Here is a 15,822-nt window from a genome sequence, read left to right as displayed (position 1 = left end):
CTCTCACCATCTCCACTTCCACCACCCTGCTCTGAGCTTCCCAACTGGTCTCCTTGCCTCCCCTCCCTGTTTTCTTCAAATCCATTCTCCACCCTGCAGTCCAGAAGAGCTTTCCAGAACGCATCCGAAGATGCCACCCACTTCAATCAAACCAAAGGCTTTTCCACTGCATTTAGAAAATGACCCAACTCCCCAGGTTCTATCTCCTTCCCCAGCACACCCCCAACCCCTCTCCCCCTACTTGCCACTCTAACCATTCTGGAATATTCTGGCTCTCCCAGGTTTATCAAACACACTCCTCTACTCAGGGTTATGTGCATCTGCAGTCCCCCTCAGCCTCAAATTATTTTCCCCCAAATAGTCACATGGCTGGCTGGGCACAGTGGCTCACGCCTGTAATCCCAGCACTTTGGGAGGCCAAGGAGGGTGGATCACTTGAGGTCAGGAGTTGGAGACCAGCCTGGCCAACATGGCAAAACCCTATCTCTACTAAAAATACAAAAATTAGCCGGCTGTGGTGGCGGGTGCCTATAGTCCCAACTACTTGGGAGGCTGAGGCATGAAAATCATTTGAACCCAGGAGGTAGAGGCTGCAGTGAGCCGAGATCACACCACTGCACTTCAGCCTGGGCAACAGAGCAAGATTCCATCTCTCAAAAAAAAAAAAAAAAGTTGAAAACAAATCAAAAGAAGAAGAATATTTCACGGCCCATGAAAATTATAACAAATTCAAATTTCAGTCCATAAATAAAGTTTTATTGGAACACAGGCACGCCCATTGGCTTTCGGATTATCTCTGGCTGCTTTTGCACTACAGCAGCAGAGTGGATTAGTTGTGACAGAGACCATATGGGATGCTCTCACTGCTTGTCACTGCCTCTGGCGCACTACAGATCACACCGATGCAGCCGTAACTCAGTTTTGCCTCATGGCCCACACAGCCTAAAATGTTTCCTGGCCTTTTACAGAAAAGATTTGCCAACGCAAGTTAAGAAGGAGAAGGCTTTAAGAAATGTTTCTGGCCGGGAGCAGTGGCTCATGCCTGTAACCCTAGCACTTCGGGAGGCCAAGGCGGGCGGATCATGAGGTCAGGAGTTTGAGTCCAGCCTGACCAGTGTGGTGAAACCCCGTCTCTATTAAAAATACAAAAATTAGCCGGGCGTGGTGGCGCGTGCCTGTAATAGCTACTCAGGAGGCTGAGGCAGGAGAATCGCTTGAACCCGGGAGGTAGAGGTTGCAGTGAGCCGAGATCGTGCCTTTACACTCCAGCCTCAGCGACAGAGCAAGACTCCGTCTCAAAAAAAAAAAAAAGAAATGCTTCTAAGGAAGAAGGGAAGGGACGAGGCTTGCTAACCTACTGAACAGGAGAGGAAAGGTAAAGGGAGAGATATCAGGGAACTTGGTGGACAGATGGTGGTGACATTCACTAAAGTTTAGAACAGGGGTGTCCAATCTTTTGGCTTCCCTGGGCCACATTGAAAGAAGAAAAATTGTATTGGGCCTCACATAAAATACACTAACGCTACTATAGCTGATGAGCTAAAAAACATATATCTCACAAAAAAAAAAACCCTCATGTTTTAAGAAAGTTTACAAACCTAAGAACGGGCACGGTGGTTCACGCCTGTAATCCCAGCACTTTGGGAGGCCAAGGCAGGTGGATCACCTGAGGTGGGGAGTTCAAGACCAGACTGACCAACATGGAGAAATCCCATCTCTACTAAAAATACAAAACTAGCCGGGTGTGGTGGCGCATGCCTGTAATCCCAGCTACCCAGGAGGCTGAGGTAGGAGGATCGCTAGAACCCAGGAGGCAGAGGTTACAGTGAGCCGAGATCACGCCATTGTACTCCAGCCTGGGCAACGAGAGCGGAACTCCGTCTCAAAAAAAAAAAGAAAGAAAGTTTACAAATTTGTGTTGGGCCCCATTCAAAGGCCATCCTGGGCCACATGTTCCACAAGCTTGGTTTAGAGGTTGGGAACAGAAGGCAGTGAAGAGGCTGGGCACGGTGGCTCGTGCCTGTAATCTCAGCACTTTGGGAGGCCAAGGTGGGAGGATCACTTGAGCCCAAGAGTTTGAGACCAGTCTGAGAAACATGGTGAAACCCTGTCTCTACAAAAAATACAAAAATTAGCCAGGCATGGTGGCAGGTGCCTATAGTCCAAGCTACTTGGAGGATCGTTTGAGCCCAGGAGGTCAAGGCAGCAGTGAGCTATGATCATGCCACTGTACTCCAGCCTGGGCAACAGAGCAAGACCCTGTGTCAAAAAAAAAAAAAAAAAAAGGCAGTAAGGAGAGGAGAGAGGGCTGGGCACGGTGGCTCACGCCTGTAATCCCAGCACTTTGGGAGGCTGAGGCGGGTGAATCACGAAGTCAGGAGTTCGAGACCAGCCTGGCCAACCTGGTGAAACCCCACCTCTACTAAAAATACAAAAATTAGCCAGGCATGGTGGTGGAAGCCTGTAATCACAGCTACTCGGGAGGCTGAGGCAGGAGAATCACTTGAACCCAGGAGGCGGAGGTTGTAGTGAGCCGAGATCACGCCATCGCACTCCAGCCTAGGCACCAAAGCAAGACTCCATCTCAAAAAAAAAAAAAAAAAGAGGAGAGAGATGATGAGTTTAGTTTTGACATATGAAATTTGAGTACCTAGGGGTTGAATCTGAAAACCAGCTCCAAGCTCAAGAAGAGTAGTAGACGGAGAACTAGGAAGTTAAACTAAAAACAAATTCTTAAAGATGGTAGGGAAGACAGAAAACGTGAAGAAAGGAGGTGGGTAGGTCCTCTTAAGACTCCTCAAAAACTTCTCACAGTTCATATACCCACTGCAACTAAACTTTCACAATGTCATAACATGTTCTGGTCAGCCAAGGAAAAGCCAGAGAGATCTGCCAGCCGCCACTTCTTCTTCTCGCCATAGGCATAAATACCACCCTAGAAGCCTCGCCATTGCAGGGAGACAGAGAAATATACTAATTTTGCATTTAAGTACAGAGGAATCCCTCCTGACATTTTGTTAGAAAGCCTGTCATGTGTCGCCTCGCTGCTGTGAGTAATAAGACAGCACAGTCCCCTGGGCTGGCCTGATAATAGTCAAAATACCTTACATGTACACAAGGTTTCCTGGTTTACCAAAAAACATTTTCTTTCACCAGCGAAGTGAGGATCAGTATCCGTGTTCACAGACAAGGTCTACCACACCATCAGAAAAAAGCTGGGCTTTTCTAGACTGAGAAGAGTACGTGAAGGTCAGCCTCTCATTCATGTTTCTAGGTGGTAACAGACATCAGGGATCCACAGAGTGGTGAACAGATGTCAGGGATTCCCGCCGACTTGTTGCTAAGGGAACTTTTGTGAAAATGCCCTGAATCCACTCAATCCATAAGCCTTGCTCATTGCTTTAAAGTCCTGTGGGGTAGCCACTGACCAGTCCAGCACACAAGTGTGACAAAGGAGGTGGTTCCTTCTGAGCTGAGGCTGACAGAGTGGTGGGCCAAAGGTCATTTTCTAACACCAGGAGCTACAAATACTGGCCACAGCCCCCATACCAAGGAGGAGGGTGATTTAGTGAAGATGTCAGAAAGCACGCTGGTCTTTTCAGTCACAATTACCCACCCCTCCGAGCCACAAGCCCTAATTACACGTTTTGTGAACAGAGTTGATGACTGACTGAAAAATACTAGCATGAGGGACAAGGTCACACTCATTTTGGGTGATTTTCATGTTGCAGAAAGAAAGGAAAAGGCTCTGTATTAAAATCAATTTGTGTAATATAGCAAACATCTATTAGATGTCAGGGAGCTCAGATCCACTATGTCTATGAATCATCAGCACTGAACAGCCCTGGCCTAAAAAAAGCTGGACTGGTATGTCAATGGCTTAGTGGACAGGCCCAGAGCCAGGCAAATCTGATTTCAAATTCCAGCTGCATCATTTATCATGTGGCCTTTAGAAAGAAACCTCTAGAGTCAAAAAAAAAAAAAAAAAAAAAAAAACCCTCCAAGGATTGCGATAGAGGTAGAACTGCCAAGTCTCTGCATTTTACCTCCCTCTTGGGGTTCTCTCTCTCATCAGTCTGGCCCGGCACTACCTCCTCACTAATGGATCATCTGTCCCATGTATGTTCTCCCTAGCCTTCTGAGGGAGCTAGTCTGTAATATGGCCCTCGATGAACCATGCCTCCCTCGTAACCGCACCTGTACCCACCTCCCTTCCAAATTGACTCTGGACAGATCCTGTGACTACTTTCCCAATAGAATGTGGCAGAAACAACATGCCAGTTCTGGGCCTAGACCTTAAGAAGGCCTGGCAATGTATGCCTTTGCATTCTTAGAAGCCAGCTACCACATAACTCCTGAAGAGAAAGGCCATGTGGAAAGGCCCTGGAGAATGAAACACTACATGGAGAAAGGCACCACATGGAAGAACATCAAGGCACCAGACAGGTGAGTGAAGATGACATTTTGGAGGCTGCAGTCTAGTTGAGCCTCCAAGACTCTGCCCCAGCCACCATCTGATTGCAACTGCATGAGAGACACTGAGACAAACCAGCAGAAGAACCACCCAGCTGAGCCCCGTCAATCCACAAAACCATGCCAGATAATAAGAAATTGTTGTTTTGAAACACTAAATCTTGGAGTGGCTTGTTACATGGCAATAGATAAAACATCATTCCTTAATTATCCATAGCACAGCCCACTCTCTCCCACAGACACTCCTTATCAACTCCTGCAGCACAACTGCATGAACCCAAAATGGGAGAACAAAGGGTAGAGTGAAGAAAATCAAGTTTAAGGGTGACCCTCAGCAGCCATTCTAGTTTTGCTAGCAAACAGTGTCATATTCTGTTAGTAACCCAGAAAGAAAGGAAAAGGCTCTTTTTAGGAAAGAGAAAAGGTCCAGATTATCCAGCCAGATCCTGGATTCTAAGAATACCACCTAGTTCAAAGAAAGCTCTATTTTGTTTGCATTCCAATCCCATTGTCCCCCAGAATTATTTCCCAAAAGCTCTGGGAAGTTTTGTAGATGCCTTACAACATTCCCCAGGTCCCTAATTTCTTCTCTCCATTCAAGGAAAGTACAGGCCACAGGAATTCCTGGACCCTATTAAACCCTCCAACCACTGACCTGTCCAGCCACTGGGCTTGTCCTGGTACCATGTCTTTCTCTCCAAATTTTCCCCAGGATGGAGATCTAGGCTTCTCTATCCACCTTCCCCAGGAGCTATTTCTCAGCCTCGATGTACCCCAGAAAGCTGGTGGAAATATTCCCACATGTGGGGTTCCCAGGTCTATGGAGGCAATCTCAGGCCTAGCTTGGAGCTGGCAGAACATGCTCCCACAGCTCCTATCTCTGGTCTCAGGTCTCTTCTTCTACCATATCCCTCAAATGATGTTAAAAAGACTTCTCGGCCGGGCACAGTGGCTCACGCCTGTAATCCCAGCACTTTGGGAGGCCGAGGCGGGTGGATCACAAGGTCAGGAGATCGAGACCATCCTGGCTAACACGGCGAAACCTCACCTCTACTCAAAATACAAAATTTAGCTGGGCGTGGTGGCAAGCGCCTGTAGTCCCAGCTACTCGGGAGGCTGAGGCAGGAGAATGGCATGAACTCGGGAGGCGGAGCTTGCAGTGAGCCGAGATCGCGCCACTGCACTCCAGCCTGGGCAACAGTGCGAGACTCCTTCTCAAAAAAAAAAAAGACTTCTTAATTCCTGTCCCTCGTCATAGCAGAAGAAACCCTCAGGAAAGATTTTTCTAGTTGATTTTATCTAATAACCAGCTGTGGGCCTTGGCTGTAAGGCCTATTCCTTTTCTGGAGGTAGGTGTTTCCCTCTGCCCATCCTTTGAAGAGCTGCACCACCCCCTGAGTAGGAAGAACCCTTGTGGCCAGAGTCCTTGGGCCTACCAGAGACCTCTACACTTCCCTGCCTGTGCTGAGGTTTTCCTGGAAGCTGCTCTCTGGAAGCCAAGTATGTACTATACAATTTCCTTGGAGTCTTGACCAAAGAGATTGCCCCAAAAACCAAGACCTCCTCCAAGCTGGCCTCGTCCCAAGGGCTAGCTGGCCACTGGGTCAGATCTGGTGACTCTCTTGGAGTTAGCTCCCAACTCCCCTCCCCCGTGTATGCTTCCTGCAAAGGCTGGGTCTCTCGGTTCCCCTTGCTTCATCTGAACAAGGAAGATCTCCTTGGGAAGTATCCAGTGTGCACACAGTATTCAGTGCCTCCCTCCCCTCCACCAAGATGAGGTTTCCTAGTATCACTCTTTCTATCAGGGTGAAAGTTCTGCTGGAGTAGGGAGCACATTAGAGATGTCATATTCATCTGTGTACCCACAATCCCATCCCTAGCCCAGGAGGCTAGTACAGTCTATCTGTCTGTACTTATTTCTCCAACAGCTGCCCTGGCCTTCTGAACTCCATGCCCCCAAGCAAGCTCAGTGACAGCACCACATTGGCTGACATCTCAGGAGGTTCGCCCTCTCCAGTATCTATGGGCCCCCTCTCTAGTCTCATGAGTCCAGATGCTGGCCAGTCTACCCACCAGCCTGGGGACCTCTGCATTCTCTGAGTCTGCCCTTCAGGACTCACCCCATCCCAAGCAACTCTGCTTGCACGTCCTCTATCTCTACCTAGCCTTCAGCCTTGAGGTCCAACTTGCTCATGTAGGAGGTTCCCAGATGCCAAGCACCTGACCCACATGCCCCCCTGTTGAAACTGCATCTGCTTTGGCCCTGAGAAGAGTCTCATCCAGTACTTAGGACACAGGACTCGGGCCCACTGTGGAAAGACCCCCAGCTGGTTCTGAGTAAAGTCACACTTTGGGGTTAGCAGGGAAGATCCTCCAAGTTGCTCCTGGATGCAGCTGTCCTTGTTTTAGCCCTAGAGGTTCAGCCTCCCCTTCGCGGTGCTGTCACCAACATGCTGACCTCAGGTGCTGCGCATGCCCCTTTTCCCCATGGATCCAGACCCTTCGCTCACACGCTGTTTGGCATAGTTGAGCCCGGGCTATCATGTTTTAAAAAGGCACAGGCGCAGGGGGTGATACTCAGCCATCTGAGCTGCTAACAAAACATGCAAGCATTACTAGTTGGGGAGCTGACTTCGCCTCTCTCATATTCAGCTTGCTTGTCTATAAAATGGGGGAAGTACCTCACCCTTCACAGAGCTGTCAGGGAACTGGTGATAACGTGCACATACTGTGCCAAGCAGGTGTTCAGAAGTATTGCTCACGCAGATGGATGCTTCTGTTGCAAGTTACTAGTCAGGAATGGTCTGAGAGGCCCTGAGACACCAGAGATCTCTTACCTTTGTATATGCCAGAGGATGGGACAGACACACCCCAAACTGTCCCGGTTGTTAATTCCGCTTGTCCCCTGGCCCTGGTCCATCGTCCCTTTCCCGGAAGAAAAAGCAGCACTCCACTCTTGCTAACTAACACCTACCCAGCCTCACCCCTACACAAAACACAGCTGGCTCAGTCCAGCCAGGGATGCTCCTCACCGGACAGACATCCATCAGCCAAATTTCCACATCAGAATTTCCTGGAAAAGGGTGACCACCCGAAGAACTCCCAAAATACGTATCTATCCCAGGGCTTCAAGCTAGAAACAAGGAGGCCCCTTGCTTCTCATGTAAGAAGCAATACGTTCGCTTTCTTTTACATCCGAATCTCAGGAAAGGAACTGGAAAAGCCAGGGCAGGGCACACCTGAGCCTCTCCTACAAGTAGGGTATCTCCGGATTCTCCAGATACAGAACCAAGAGGGTTCCTGCAACATACTCTGCTGACAGCCCATGAAAGCTCATTCCAGCAGTCCCTAAACTTTGCTCAAATGCTACTGATGCCTTTAGGAGAGATTTTGTTGTTCTCTGGACCTGACAGCAATCTAATGTACTTTTATAAGGCCAGGCTCTTGCTGACAATGTTGCCACAGGATACATCCTCAGGCGGACTCACCCTATAACCATTTCACTTCTTTCTTTCTTTTTCCCCCCGATGAATTGCACTGAGCATTCTCAGTCAAAATTTGCTACTTTGTTCTCTGTGAAGTAGGTCAAGAGTTAAATTATAAATAAATTCAGCCTCCATGATTTCTTCGGGCAGTGTTTTACCAGAATGTTTAGGAATACTGACACAATTGAAGGTAACTGTTAATTTAGTCTTTACAAGAATCCTGGGGGCAGGCGGGCTTCTAGTAAAGGGGATGTCCTGGAAGGTCACCCCCCCCACACACAAAGGACTTTAGAAACTTCGGGTCTCACTCAGGCTGTGACTGTGAGCTCAGTGATTAGAGGACAGCCTGTCACATAGACAATAAACAGCCAGCCGCCTTGCCTCAGCAGGTCCTGTGTAGCCCTGGGGCCAGGCCAGAACCCCAGGAACAAGCCACTTTCGGGTTCTGAGCCTTAGCCTCAGGAAGCTGGACCAGGGTAGCGGGCAGTGGCGGGGGGTGCTACGGCACCCCAGGATCAAGCCTGCTGAGGGGGCTCGGGCTGGTGGCCAGCAGGCTAGGCTGACCAGCAAGTGGGTGGCCCCGAGGCGGCCAGGCAGCCTGACCCAAGGCAGCACGACCGTCCACGGGTCATCAGGCTCTAGACTCCGGGGTGGAGACGCGGGGCTGCGGGACCGAGTCGGTGCCACTTTCTCGGACCCCTGATCCTCCGTGCCTCTTCCCAAGACCGCCAGACCCTTCACCGGCCCCTGCCACTGCCGGGAACGCTCCCGCCTGCTCCTTAACTCACACAGGCAACAAGTTCTCGCTTCCTCAGAGCAGCCACGGTGTGCTCCGGAGGCCCGGCGCAAGGGGGAAGCTCCCCGCGAGTCCGCGTTGCCCACGCCCCGAGGGGCGCCCGCTGCCGTCGCCGCCCCCCAGGAGCGTGGAGCTACAGGTCGCGCCGGCAAGGGCTGCCCCCCGGGGCGCCCCTCCGACCGGGACGCTGCGGCATCCCCGGAACGGGCAACAGGTACGCGAGCGCACCGAGGACCGCAGCCCCGGCTCCTACAGCCCCGGCCCTCGCCCCTTACCTCCAGCAACTGCACGTAGCTCGCCGGGAACCAGCCACGGAGCCCGTCCTCCTTCTCGCCTTCCCACCAGCCGCCGTCCGGGACCTGCAGCAGCGTGATCAGCTCGCCCGCGGCGAAGCGCAGCCCCTGGCCGTGCCGCTCCCCGGAGAAGGGGTACAGGGTCCGGCAGCGAGCGCCGGACATGGCCTTGGCGCCCGGGTTCACAGCGCAGCCTGCATTCCCGCCGAGCCCCACGGGCTGGGCAGCGGCTCCGCGGGGTCCCAGGCGCCCGGCGCTCCGGGCTCTCGCGCTCTGGGCGCGCGCCGTCTCTGGGGTGCGCGGGGGTCCTCGGGCAGGCGGGGGACGCGCGCTCCGCGCAGGAAAGCGGAGACTCGTTGGCTTCGCAGAGCGAGCGGCGACGCCCCCGGGCCGGGCAGCTCGCGGATCCTAGCTCTGGGCTGGGGGGCGGGGCTCAGGGGGAGGAGACCCAGGCGCCGCGGGCTCCGGAGACAACTTCCCGGGAACGCGGAACGCGGGCTGCCGCCGCGAGGGCTGGCCGGGGCCGGGACCGGGGCCGGGGCCGCCCTGGCGCGCGGAAATGGGCAGCTCCCCCGGGAGGTGGGACCCGGAGCATCCCCCGCGGCAGGACTCCGCGGCGCGGGAGGGAGCGGCAGGCGGCCGTGGAGAGGGGCTGGCGGCCGGGTGGCCGGGCGGGGGCTAGCTCACTGGCGAGGGGGCGGGCCGGGGCGGGGCCAGGGCGGCCACGCCCGCGGAGGGCTGCGCGCTCCCTCGCAGAGGAGCCTGTCACTGGGGAGAGGGGCTCCCACTCGCGCCCCCACCGCCGGGGACCGCGGGAATGGAAACGCCCCTCTGTTCTCTGCCTGCTTTGTAGGCCTGGCGGCCCGTGGCGTGCGGGCGGCTTCTTCGAGGTGTCTGCGAGGGATCGTTTGTGGTTGTCATTGTAGTGGTTGAACCTGGGGTTGAACTTGTCTCACCGGAAACTGAACAATGGGTGAAAGACAGGTTTGAAGCCTGGCGCCTGAGCCCAGCAGCCTGGTGGCAGCGTGGCACGCTGGAGGGACGGAATGGAGAGGAGACGGGGTCGGAGTTGATAGAATTCGAAACAGTCGATGGGGATAAATGGAGGAAAGGCGAACGGTGAGAGGAACAGCACCAATGCTTTTACTTGCAGAGGGAAGGCCGGCCCAGGGTACCAGCCCTACCAAAATCGAGATGGGTTGGCTAAAGAGTCTACACTCATGTAGTCAGTCAACAAACATTACCAGGAGGCTGCCATGTTCCATGCGATGTGCCAGGTACTACAAAGATCATTTGGGCCAGTCCCTGCTCTCCAGGGACCAGTGAACCTGAGTGCTGCAGAATGTTGACCTTGAACTGACCGTACAGAAGTAAAAGAAAGCTTGGTTTCTTTGCTAGTCTACTCCATAAAAAATTTTAAAGAAATAAAATAAAGTACATTTTTTAGCCTGTAAATAGCTGGACTCGGCCAGGCGCGGTGGCTCACGCCTGTAATCCCAGCACTTTGGGAGGCTGAGGCGAATGGCTCACTTGAGGTCAGGAGTTCGAGACCAGCCTGGCCAACAAGGTGAAACCCCATCTCCACTAAAAATACAAAAATTAGCCGGGCGTGGTGGCGGGCGCCTGTAATCCCAGCTACTCAGGAGGCTGAGGCAGGAGAATGGCTTGAACCCGGGAGGTGGAAGTTGCAGTGGGCGGAAATCACACCACTGCATTCCAGCCTGGGTAACAAGGGCAAAACTCCGTCTCAAAAAAAAAAAAAAAAAGCTGGACCCTTTAATACGCCTGTATACCTCTGTCTACTCCTTCCCCCCTCCCCCAGTCACCTTCTGTGGCTCCCTATTGCCTTTTAAATTTGGCACAAACTTCTCTGCCTGTACATTTCAGGCCCTCCACAACGCCTCCTCTAGCTTCACCTCTTACTATGCCTGCCTAGATATCTGTTACAAAACCAGTCAGGCCGGGCTCCAAGAGCCTGAGGATCTTGCACACCTGTCTATGCTTTGAATCAGACCCTGGCACAGAGCCTTTCACCTAGTTCAATGGTTCTCAATCCTGGCTGCACATTACAGTCATTATGCAACTTTTTAAAAATACTCATGCCCAGGCTTTAAGAGTCACTATTGAGCCCTAGTCTGCAGCTAAGCCATCTCACCTGAGCAGCCTCCATCTGTTCTCTGGCCATGGGCAAAGTGACACATGCAGATTATTTGTAATAGTCCATCAATTGCAAAGTCTTGAACATTTGCTTGGCCGGAAATATAAAGAAACAAACTCTTGACCACAGTCACCACTAAGAGTCCCTTAAAGCGGAGCTGCATAACTTCATATCAAAAACAGTCATTAAAAATAGCTGGCCCAATGAAGTTTTAAAAGAGATACAATTCCTTCTATCAGGAAAATATGTGACTTCCAGCAGGCTGTTCTCAGGCTTCATTCCTGATGTTGTGGCCTGAATCAAGGTAGGACAACTGATTTCCAGCCATCCTGCAACCCCGAATTCTCTGCATGCCCGTGAGGAACTGTGATCCAGTTTGGACTTGAGAAATCGCAGCCTACACAGCATGCCATACACTCGAGTTCTACGTGACCCACCTCAGACATTCCTGCAGCAACCAAAAATGATAATAGCTGTTAATTTCTCCACTTAATTCATTTCATTCCTGTAATCCTACGAGCTGATGAGGTGACTGTTGTCCCAGTTTTCAGGTAAAGAAACTGGGCTCAAAGAGTGTGACTTGCTCACCATCATACAGCTGGTCAACAGCAGAATCAGCTTTGAACTCAATTCTAGCTTATTGTACACTGGTGTTGCTTTCTGTAGTCCCCCCTGCCAGTCAGAAAGCAGGTATCCTAGTGACTCACCCACAAATAGCATCTTAAGAGAAAGTTCTCTAGGCCGGGCACAGCCTATGAGAGCTTATGCCTGTAATTCCCACACTTTGGGAGGCCAAGGTGGGCGGATCACGAGGCCAGGAAATTGAGACCAGTCTGGCCAACATGGTGAAACCCCATCTTTACTAAAAATACAAAAATTAGCTCGGTGTGGTGCCGCGTGCCTGTAATCCCAGCTACTCAGGAGGCTGAGGCAGGAGAATCGCTTGAACCTGGGAGGTGGAGGTTGCAGTGAGCCGAGATCACGCCACTGTACTCCAGCCTGGTGACAGAGCAAGACTCCATCTCAGAAAAAAGAAAAGAAAAGAAAAGACTCTCTGGTGATACCCAATGTCAGTCTTCATAGAAATAAGACTGGACTAGCAGTTAGTGGAACTCCTGTTGCTGATCTCTTATCAATCAGGTAACCTCCAAATCCTCAAGTCTTCCCATACCTTTGGGTCTATTTCCCCGTCTGTAATTGGAGATCGAATCCAGTAACTGGAATATGGGAATTTAAATGGTTAAATGTAGTTAGTGGTTAAATATGTTGGCTCTGGACTGCCTTTATTCAAACCCCATTTCTGCCACTTTATAGCTGTGTGCCACTGGGTGATTTACTTACGTCTCTGAGCCTCATTTTCCTCATCACTACAAGAAGACAACAGTAGTATTAATATCATAGAGTTATTAAGAAGATTAAGTGAGGAAGCATGTAAACTGTTTAGAGCAGTGCCTGGCACATTAAATGCCCCTATGTTAGCGATTGTTTTTATCTATCCAGTTCAAGGGTCCTGGTGATTTATTACGTAACACTTCTTTTTTAACTAAGATTTCTAGAGCAACAATAGAAGGAGGAACTCTTACATCTTTGGGATGCCACAAATTTTGTAGAAACACACTTTGGCTTTCTGTTTTCTCCCAGGATCTTGAAGGAAAGATAAATTCCTCCCTTATCAATTTTCCCTCCTGCCTTCTCCCTCTCTGATTTCTATTACTATCTTGAAATTGTACTTAAATCTTTAATTATTTTTGCTTTTTTTTTTTTTAAATTGAGACAAGATCTGGCTGTATTGCCCAGACTGGAGTGCAATGGTGTGATCTTGGCTCACTGCATCCTCTGCCTCGCGTCTCAAGCCATCCTCCCACCTCAGCCTCCAGAGAAGCTAGCTGGGACTACAGGTGCACACCACCATGCCTGGCTAATTTATTTTTGCTTTTTTTTTTTTTTTTGAGATGGAGTCTCGCTCTGTAGCCAGGCTGGAGTGCAGTGGCACTATCTCGGCTCACTGCAAGCTCCGCCTCCTGGGTTCATGCCATTCTCCCGCCTCAGCCTCCCAAGTAGCTGGGACTACAGGCGCCTGCTACCACGCCCGGCTAATTTTTTGTATTTTTAGTAGAGACGGGGTTTCACCATGTTAGCCAGGCAGGTCTCAGTCTCCTGACCTCGTGATCTGCCCGCCTCGGCCTCCCAAAGTGCTGGGATTACAGGCGTGAGCCACCACACCTAGCCTACTTTTGCTTTTTTAAAAAATAATTATTATTATTAAGTCTTATTTTACTGGTTAGACTGTTAGTAACTCAGGAGAGGGATAGCATCTTTGTTTTAAATTTCCATCTATCTTTTTTTTTTTTAGACTGAGTTTTACTCTTGTCACCCAGGCTGCAGTGCAATGGCATGATTTTGGCTCACTGCAACCTCCACCTCTGAAGTTCAAGTGATTCTCCTGCCTCAGCCTCCTGAGTGGCTGGGATCACAGGCATGCGCCTCCACGCCCGGCTGATTTTGTATTTTTAGTAGAGATGGGGTTTTGCCCTGTTGGCCAGGCTGGTCTCGAACTCCTAACCTCAGGTGATCCACCCACCTCTGCCTACCAAAGTGCTGGGATTACAGGCATGAGCCACCATGCCTAGCCTATCTATCCTTCTTAAAGCCTAACGTTGACTCATACAAAAAGCAGGCATTCAGTACTTCTTGATCTTTTGCATAGATTGTTTGGACCCTGTTCATATTTAGATTTTCTACTTGCTAAGTTGTTGTATAAACCTGTGTCAGAGCTTTCTCTAGACACTGTGCATTTGATAGTTATGTGGTGGCTGATATTTCATTTCTACTCAAGACAACCTTATACACCTTTCTATCAGCCTATGGATGGCAGAGAAATGGAAAGGTTTCCATTTCTTTACAACGTTAAACATAGCCAGGCGTGGTCGCTCATACCTGTAATCCCAATGCTTTGAGAGGCTGAGGCTGTGGGATCCCTTGAGGCCAAGAGTTTAGGACCAGCCCAGGCAACATAGTAAGACCCCTGTCTCTACAAAAAATAAAATAAAATAGAAAATAAATAAAATAATTTAGCCACAGGACGTGGTGACATATCCCTGTGGTCCCAGCTACTCAGGAGGCTGAGGTGGGAGGATCACTTGAGCCTAGGAGATCGAGGCTGCAGTGAGCCATGACCACACAACTGCACTCCAGCCTGGGCAGCAGTGCAAGCCCCTGTCTAAAAAAAAGAAAAAGGAAGAAAAAGCAAGTTAAACATAAATTTACCTAATGACCCAGCAATTTCTTCCGAGGCATCTACCTAAGAGAAATGAAAACATATGTCCACACAAAACTTGTAGTGAATGTTCATAGCAGTATTATTCACAGAATTCAAACAGTGGAAATAATCTAAATGTCCATCAGCTGGTGAATAGATAGACAAGAGGTAGTATGCCAATACAATGGAATATTTACTCAGCCATGAGAAGGAGATATTGATTCACGCTACAACATGGATGAACCTCAAAGACATTGTGCTAAGTGAAAGAAGCCAGACACAAAAGGCAATGTATTATATGATTCCATTTATATGCAACATCCAGAAAAGGCAAATCCATAGACACGATTTAAAAATTAGTGGTCACCTGGAGTTGGAGCTGCAAACAAGGAAGAAAGAAACAAACACAAGATTTCTTTGGGGCGATGTAAATGTTCTAAAATTAGTTTGTGGTAATGATCACACAACACAGTAAGTCACCAAACTGTATGCATAAAACAAGTAAAATTCGGGGCATATAAATTATACCTCAAAAAATTGTTAGTGTTGAGCAAAAATCAAAATTCATAATGATCTTCATCACCCAACAAGAGTTATCTTTTTCAACTCATGTGTGCTATTTCATTCAACAACAGCTCGAAGAGGTGTTAAACACATATTAGAAAATGGACAGTGTACTGGGCCTAGGGATAGAGAGATAACTATGACAGCTATATAAAGAATACTGGCTGAGCATGGTGGCTCATGCCTGTAATTCCAAAGCTTTGGAAGGCTGAGGTTCGAGGATCACTTGAAGCCAGGAGCTCAAGTCCAGCCTGGGCAACATAGTGAGACCCCATCTCTATAAAAAATTTGCCAGGCATGGGGGCATGTGCTTGTAGTCCCAGCTACTAGGGAGGCTGAAACAAGAAGATCATTTGAGCCTAGGAAAGCTATGATTGTGCCACTGCACTCCAACCTGAGTGTCACAGCAAGACCCTGTCTCTAAAAAAAAAAAAGAAAAATAGGTTTTAAAATAAAACAATTCCTCTTGATCAATAAAGAAAACATAGACAACCCAACAGAAAAATGGGCAAAGAACTTGAACAGGCATTTCACAAAAGAAGATATCCAAATGACCTATTGGTCATATTAAAAGATGCACGACATCATTAATCATCAAGAAAGCATGATTTGCTTTTCTTTGATTTTGATTAAATCATAAGAAGGTATCAATATACACTCAGAAGTGATGAAGATAAAAACAGAACAGAAAATACCACATATTGGAGAGGCTGTGGTACACCCGGAGCTGTCATACACTGCTGGTGAGAGCCTGTTGGAAAATTGGCAGTATTTAGCACAGTGGAAATGAGTGT

The 15,822-nt window shown here is 49.6% G+C and overlaps 1 protein-coding gene across 1 annotated transcript in view; it reads right to left on the bottom strand.

Annotated features, from left to right (window-relative positions):
• The window catches only part of GAS7 (growth arrest specific 7), a 288,280-nt gene extending 278,542 nt beyond the window's left edge, over positions 1-9,738 (bottom strand). Inside the window, exon 1 of the mRNA XM_003315659.6 lies at positions 9,030-9,738. Within this exon, the coding sequence (XP_003315707.2) occupies positions 9,030-9,212 (183 nt within the window). The 5' untranslated portion in view covers positions 9,213-9,738. The remainder of the gene's footprint in view (positions 1-9,029) is intronic.
• Positions 9,739-15,822: the final 6,084 nt, after the last annotated feature.

This window comes from Pan troglodytes, chromosome 19, assembly GCF_028858775.2.
Source record: "Pan troglodytes isolate AG18354 chromosome 19, NHGRI_mPanTro3-v2.0_pri, whole genome shotgun sequence".
Classification (NCBI taxonomy): Eukaryota; Metazoa; Chordata; class Mammalia; order Primates; family Hominidae; genus Pan; species Pan troglodytes.
This window is presented reverse-complemented; position numbering and strand designations above follow the sequence as displayed.